At 37.6% G+C, this 7,174-nt stretch overlaps 1 protein-coding gene across 1 annotated transcript; it reads left to right on the top strand.

Annotated features, from left to right (window-relative positions):
• Positions 1 to 1,345: 1,345 nt before the first annotated feature.
• LOC145238914 (beta-1,3-N-acetylglucosaminyltransferase manic fringe-like) lies at positions 1,346 to 6,926 on the top strand. The gene is made up of 8 exons (XM_080102199.1): positions 1,346 to 1,517; positions 2,444 to 2,594; positions 3,138 to 3,223; positions 3,417 to 3,533; positions 4,186 to 4,346; positions 4,752 to 4,937; positions 5,401 to 5,508; positions 5,942 to 6,926. The coding sequence occupies exons 1-8, from the start codon at positions 1,382 to 1,384 to the stop codon at positions 6,272 to 6,274; spliced, it is 1,278 nt and encodes a 425-aa protein (XP_079958325.1). The 5' UTR covers positions 1,346 to 1,381; the 3' UTR covers positions 6,275 to 6,926.
• The last annotated feature ends 248 nt before the right edge of the window (positions 6,927 to 7,174 follow it).

Below are 7,174 nucleotides of genomic sequence, written 5' to 3'. Positions count from 1 at the left end.
TTAAATTAGTAGGTGTTGGTCACGTAACATTTGGCGCATCGTAAGAAGAAAAGGAAACAAATATAACTTGGCATGAAGACACCGTAACCACACGAAGGATGATTCGATTCTCAGTCTGGCACAGTTTAATGTGTATATCCATACATGACCCTGCAAATAGCGCTTCTTCAAAGTTTGTTGCTTCGGATTAACCGAGATTTGCCGTATTTGAAAATCCTATGAAGCAGAAATACGCCATCGTAATGCTACAGCAAATAAGTACTAACAATCCAATTTCTACTCCTTATATCAGTTGTGGTTAAGATTGGGCAGAGACCTCAAGCCACACAGTCATCATTCATCGAAAGCAACAAACATGATGGCGATCCCTCGGGTCCACGATTCGCGAATTGTGCAAATTAAATTCCTGACGGTGCTCGGAGTCTGTTTCATGTGATGCCAGCTGCTACGCGGGAACACCGCACACTCATGTCTCCCCTTGCGGCGAAACATTCCCGACCAGTTCGACAAGGACAAGCACTCACGTTTTGAGGCGTCGGTCAGATGTCAACGGAGCTTGTAATATTACCGCAGTTGTGGCAGCTCTGTCAAAATGCTCATACGAGGTTTGGTGTTAAAGCCGCCAGCGAGCTTATAAAAAAGGAAAATGCATTTCAAGTGATGATGTTTGTGGCGTGTTTAGTAAAATATAAATGTCTCGTGATTTATTTATTCTTGTTAATGACAATATTATGTCTGAACAAGATGATTGCATGTATTGTTATTCCATTGGCAAATTTGTGCAAAGCAATTGTGTTATTCAAGTTCACATAGGCTCAGAGTTGCAAGCGGACCTTGAATTGGGGTCCAGACTCCAGAACGAAAAGCACCCGCACGAACACGGGCCGAGCACATTTTTTAAATAGCCCGAAATAGACCAGAAAGTTGGTTAAATTGCAAAACAAATATAGTCTCTATAGGTTAAAGTCAGGCATGAATCAAATCTGATTTACGCAAACTTAAGCGCGAATCTGACCCGAAACACACTAAGCCCCAAATACATCTCTGCTGTATAATGTTATCTCGCAATTAGGTGGTAAAGGTTTTATCTAAAATTTACCGACGGGATTACACTCCTAAACGCTATGTAAGTCTGCGCATACTTTCTGCACATTGACAGAGCGGTTGTTTGACAAAAACCAGGTCGTATTCGACAGTGAAATGCCCTCTGGCTGTGAAGCAGACAGCTCGTTAGTTGCGAGCGTACGAAGCACTGTCTGACACAGAAACATATAGCAGCCCTGCAGGGGGTTTCTAGCAGGAGAAAGTCGAAGTTTGTTGTGTTTTATCTGGTTTTAACCGAGATTCTAAATTTGTATCTTGATTGCAGAATTGCTGAATAATGCTTTTGCCAATGTTGATGAAAGTCGTAATAGGAATATCTCTGTTCAATTTCATTCTAACAACTTACATCTTTTTGCTGAGGAGACGAAATTTTCGAGTTATTTTTACCAAGGACAAAACTTTAACTTTGCCAGGTAAATTGCTACTTAGCTTCTAAAGTGAGGTGCAATGTTATTCCTAAAGTGGAAAATACCATACTGTGTATGGCAACATGTGCTCAAAAAAAGTAATTGGGCAAGAACGTTAGCTTCAGCAGTGAAGTGGAGAGGCAAGGATATGGGAATGTGTTTGTAAAAAAGGATGAATTAGATGCAATAGTGAACAATATTTTATTAATTCTCCACGCTGTTTCTTTACTCATCAAGTCAATGATACTAATTATGCAAAGTCAATTAAAAAACATGATTACTTTACTCCACATTTATATTTTGCAATCCAAACAGATTCATCATATAGATATGGGCAGATAGGGGAAAGTGTTTGTGAAAAAAATAATAAATTAAACTGTTTAGACTATTAGAGAATGAAAAAAATGAAAAACAACAGCCCTTTATGGTTTTTACCAACTCTCCATGTTGTAAACATTATACTCATCAAATCAATGTCACTAACTATGCAAAGGCAAATTGAAAAATATGGTTACTTTGCATTTGTATTTTACAATCCAAACTAAGCATCATCTGCTATAGCAGAATTTTTTGGGGGCATTTTAAAACTGTATTAGACTTTTAAAATTGATCAACCCTCTAAACCAGTGGTCGGCAACCGCCGGGTCGCGGCCCGGTACCGGTCCGCGACGAGTTCATTACCGGGCCGTATAATTTTTTTAGGTTAAATGCAAAACATTTTGCCCATGTATACCCGGGAATGATAAACTAATTTATGCGTGTTCATTGCTAAATATTTGTAGTATTTTGAAGGAAAATTTTAGTTTAAAAAACGGTCCGCAGTACAAAAAAGGTTGCCGACCCCTGCTCTAAACGAGTGTTCCTGTTGTTATTTATTAAAGATTCGGAACCTCAATTAAAACGTAGGTTATTCATAATAATCAATGTTGCAGCCGAAGCATTTCGAAAGTTCGAGAGTGCTTGGTTTCGGGAGGAAATTTCGCGGAACGCACGGAACTTTCATGTGGATTCCGACCGAATAAAACGGAAAGGTCCTAATGTTCCGCTTCTCACATTTAACAAACCGACTGGACGCCAACACAGGTTGAAATAATTATCCTGTTAACTTACAAATATTTGAAACAGCGATTGTTGAAAAAAGCTCGCTAGAATTTTTTTAAGCAACTTATATAGCACTGCGATTTGGTTTAGTTAGGTATGTTCGGCTAAAAATGAATGACGTCATATTTCTGCGTCACAATAGTTATTATGACACCATGCCACAAGTCACAACGTTAAATTAAAAGTAGAAAAATATTATATTGCTTGAGAAGCGAAAAAATGGTCTTTTTTGTCCCATAGGCCAACATATTCACGGTAGAATTTTCATGATAATACAATTATTCAATACATTTTAATTAATTATTTTTTATTACGAAAGGGGGACATCAAAGTGTTTAATCCTTGAAGAACAATATTACTCAGACTCCTAAGGGTATATTGCACGATTTATATTTTCATGTTCGAGATATATTATAACAGAAGCATTTAACCAGCACCACTGCGTAGAACGCAATTCAACTGTATCAACTAACAACCCCAAAGTGAAAATTCTTGACATAGCACTGAAAATTATATTCTTCATAGCTCCTCCTCGCAATGGTTCAACATTTTCATGCCAACATACGAAGCTGCTGGCAAAGCTGAAGATTTTGTCGATGGCAAACCGATACGTGAGTTTCACCGCAAAAACCATTTTGTTGCGACAACTCAATGATAAAAAGCCAGATAACGGCTTACCGCTTTATGACTCCCAAGCTTAAAAGTATTTTCTTTGCGTGACATAATTCTATCTGATCTCCCTTCATTTTTCTTTGCATGTTTAAAAGCATTTTAAGAAATAAACCTTTGCGGATGTTTCGTTAGATCCCAGTGACGTATACTTCATGGTGAGAACGACAAAATCTAATCACGTGACACGAGTTCCAGTGCTGCTTGACACGTGGGTTTCGCTGGTGCCGAACCATACAACTGTTTTAACAGGTTTGCCAAAAATATATTGCTGATTTTATATATTGGTGAATTGTTGGTGGTGTGTTATTCATACACGATAAAATGTTGGGTCACTATATACGTAACTGTTCAAAAGTTTAATGGTGAAAATAACGGCCCATATAGACGTAAAAAGCCGAAACGTTTGAAAAATAAAGCAAGTCACTTTTTACGTCAATGTGCATGGGCCATTATTTTCACCATCAATGTCGGGTTTTGTGAGAAAAAGGGTTGCCTACTGCTTTTAAGATAACAGTATGTGGATGTAAAATATAACGAAAACAATTAATTTACCTGTGCAAACATAACATTTGCTGTAGTTGCAATAAATTAAATTGTAGATATTTGACCTTTTCTTAGCTTTTATCTGGATTTATGCAGAAAAAAATATCCGGTACCTTATTGTATTTCGTAACCCCTTCAAGCCTTGTACGTACAATGAGACAATAAAGGATCGTACATGTCATTTCGCATTCGTATGTTTTCACGGGGTTTAAACCCAGGACGCTCCCAAGAACGAAACCCGCTCAGGTTTTCAAAAGTCTGTTATGGGTCAGGCGCCCTGGACCATATGACCAAGTTCCTGCCTTTCCCATTCTTTGTATTTAAAAGATTACAAGGAGAGAACTTGTTTTGGGCGCAGATTCAGACGACAAAGAGTTGCAACAGAATTTAACATCACGATTCGGTGATTTCGCACCGCGTCTTTTGGTGACAGATTGCCCGAGTAATTCTCACAGCAAATGGGCTCTCTTCTGCAAGTTGTACTGGGAATATCAGAGCTATGTTAATCTACATATGAAGGTGAATAGCTACACCAGGCGAAAAACTTTACATGTCAAATTTGCACCAAGCACCTTACTTTAAACTGTTAAAACACGATGGGATTGGTAGTGTCACCAGCTGCACTGACGAGACATTATAAGTCGAAACAGTGTGTCTGTAGCTTACTTATCATAGACGTGTTGCTCTTATCATTAACCCCAATTGGTTAAACTGAATTCGGTTTATCCAGATCTTCTTCTAATTACAGACAAATATTTTGTTCTAAACGGGCGCGTATCAACTGAGGTTTTCTTATGTTGTAGTGACAGTACGATTTTTTCAAATATTTTAACCTAATGTCCATCTTTGTACCCATCCAACACTTTCATTTCATATGACATAACATTTGCGATTCGGGACAATCTAACACCATTTTACATGCAGGAATCATGGTTTTGTCATTTTGATGACGACTCCTACGTAAATGTGGCACAACTGCTGACCTTACTTGGGCGTTTTGACCCCAATGAACCTGTGTACCTCGGAAGGGCTCCGTCAAAGTCCCGAGCAAGTGTAACACTGGCTTATAATGTTGATCTTCACAAAGAACCTTACAACGATGAGTTTCATGTATGTAACGTTTCTTTAATGTTGTTAAGTAACTATTAGGCAAAAAATCAAATTTAAAATTGAACCGTTTTTGGTCTTTCGAAATTAAAATACCGATAAAAATTTTTTTGGGGTGGATTGCTGCCGGAATATTCGAATTTTAATAAGGTTCTAGACGCCCATGGCCTCCTACTGACCCCCAATGGGTTGAAATCGCAGTCGGAAAATTGATATTTAAACTGGAATGAAATAAATGTAGGGAAAGGCTATAGCTTTGCAGCCGTTTCTGATATTGCGAAATAAAAATATCGATGCAAAATTCAATTTTGACTGGGCTACTGCCGGAATACGTAACTCGGCCTAATTTTCGCTGAGTGCACAGCGCATATGTATCTTTGTATTCAAATTTGAGCTTAAATGAAAGCTTGCAAGCTAAATATTGGCTTGTGTCTTATTGTTGGTAAATAAACTTTTTCATTTGCAGCACGTGATTAAAGATGAGGCCGATCTGGTGTCTTTCCACTTCGCTCTTGGTGGGGCTGGGTTTTGCATCTCAAGAGAACTGGCTAAACGGATGAAACCTGTTATGGAGGCGAGTTTTAATCCGCGGCTGGAAACAAAAATTAATGCCCCAAACGTCCTCTAGATGGCAGTATACCTGCTATGTCTGCCACGCTTAATTCTGTTGGTACTTATAATAAGGAAAAACCACAAAACACTATTTTGTACCTGGAAATTAGACATAAGGTTTATCAGAGTAGTGATCAACCAAGCAACGAACTGGTTGATTCTATTTTTAGAAATTTTTAGAAGAGTATTGAAACTTGGCAAGTATAAATCACATTACATAAAGCCCATTCACAAAGCACTCCCATATGACAAGGCGTAGGCTAGCAAAATCTAACCTGCGGTGGGATTCGAACCCACTATAGTTAAACAAGTATAGTTTTTTGCTGTTTGACTGCATTATGTTTAAAAAAAAATTAATTTAAACAACACTGAAACCAATCTTGTTATTATTGCAGGGACCTTCAATAGTTCGGATCGCGTCATCAATCACGCTTCCCGACGATTGCGTCATGGGTTACGTCATTACCCACGTGCTCAACGTGTCGCTAACCAACGTCATGCAAATGCACTCGCATATTGAAGACATGACATCATACACATTACGTGAACTCGCCGATGAGGTCACTTTCAGTTTTACGTCATCTACTGTCGATGACGCAAACTCAGACAAGAAAAAACTTTCCGTTGAAAATGAGAAACACGCGAAAGTTGTTTGGAGCCGGTACGGAATTGACAGTTACTTAACCAAGAGACTTCATAATGCTTTGTATGGGAATAAAGGAAGTTAACTAGATAGACAACATTTTCGTCGAAATTTTGTTTTTTACTTAATTCGTCAACATAATAACACATAAAGACAATCACCTCAAAATAGCTTGATCGATACCAAAAATTGTCAGAGATGTTGAAATCGTTTAATGCATCATTTGCAGTATTGGTATTGGTAACAACATGTTAAACTATTGCAATGGAACATTTTCTCTACATACAAGCTATCCAGCATATTGTGTTTGATTATATTTGCCAACGCAAACTATACTTCGCAGAAACGAGTGGCCATTATGGCATTTTTTATTCCAGCTGTTGTCTTTTTTCTTCATAAAAATACCTCACTAGATGATGCTATTGAGCATTTACCATCGTGCTCCACTAGGAAAACGAGCCGTGTAGATTTTAACCGACATTGTTTGGTGTTACTGTCTTTTTTCATTACTACTGGTTGCAATACACAAGGCTACACATGTTTTATTTTCCGTATTCTTGCGTTAACGCTATATGTTTACATCACATGTCGTACAAACTTTCTGGAAAGTTTCTTGCTTTTACTTTAGGTTTTGTATCACTTACTCGACAAAATCGTGACATTAGTTGGAAATATTTCCTACGTTTTATTTTCTTGTGCAATTCGAACTTTTATTAAAATACATCGATTTGTGTGTTGTTGATGTTTGTATTTGAAAAGTAGGCATTATCAAACAAAAAAAGACTGGTAAGTTATCCACCGTTGTTTTAACATGTATAGGTCTACATTTCACTTAAGTAATAGACATCTTCAGTAGGCTATCTGCAATAATAAACAGCGTTAGAGAATCGTACACAAGTTGAAATAACAGATTTATAACGTTCGGTAACCTGTAATAACGGAAAAATTAAACAGGTAACAAACTATATTTTCGTATTTGCAAATA

Source organism: Phallusia mammillata, chromosome 7 (assembly GCF_965637545.1).
Source record: "Phallusia mammillata chromosome 7, kaPhaMamm4.hap1.1, whole genome shotgun sequence".
Taxonomy (NCBI): domain Eukaryota; kingdom Metazoa; phylum Chordata; class Ascidiacea; order Phlebobranchia; family Ascidiidae; genus Phallusia; species Phallusia mammillata.
The sequence above is the reverse complement of the archived record's forward strand: the minus strand, read 5'-3'. Positions and strand labels throughout refer to the sequence as shown.

What these genes read in the sequence shown, in the direction of transcription:
- LOC145238914 (XM_080102199.1), top strand. Translation starts at nt 1,382, where the DNA reads ATGCTTTTGCCAATGTTGATGAAAGTCGTAATAGGAATATCTCTGTTC. An exon ending in TGTCGATGGCAAACCGATAC is followed by an intron (nt 3,224 to 3,416) that starts GTGAGTTTCACC and finishes ATGTTTCGTTAG; the next exon opens with ATCCCAGTGACGTATACTTC. An exon ending in CTTACAACGATGAGTTTCAT is followed by an intron (nt 4,938 to 5,400) that starts GTATGTAACGTT and finishes TTTCATTTGCAG; the next exon opens with CACGTGATTAAAGATGAGGC.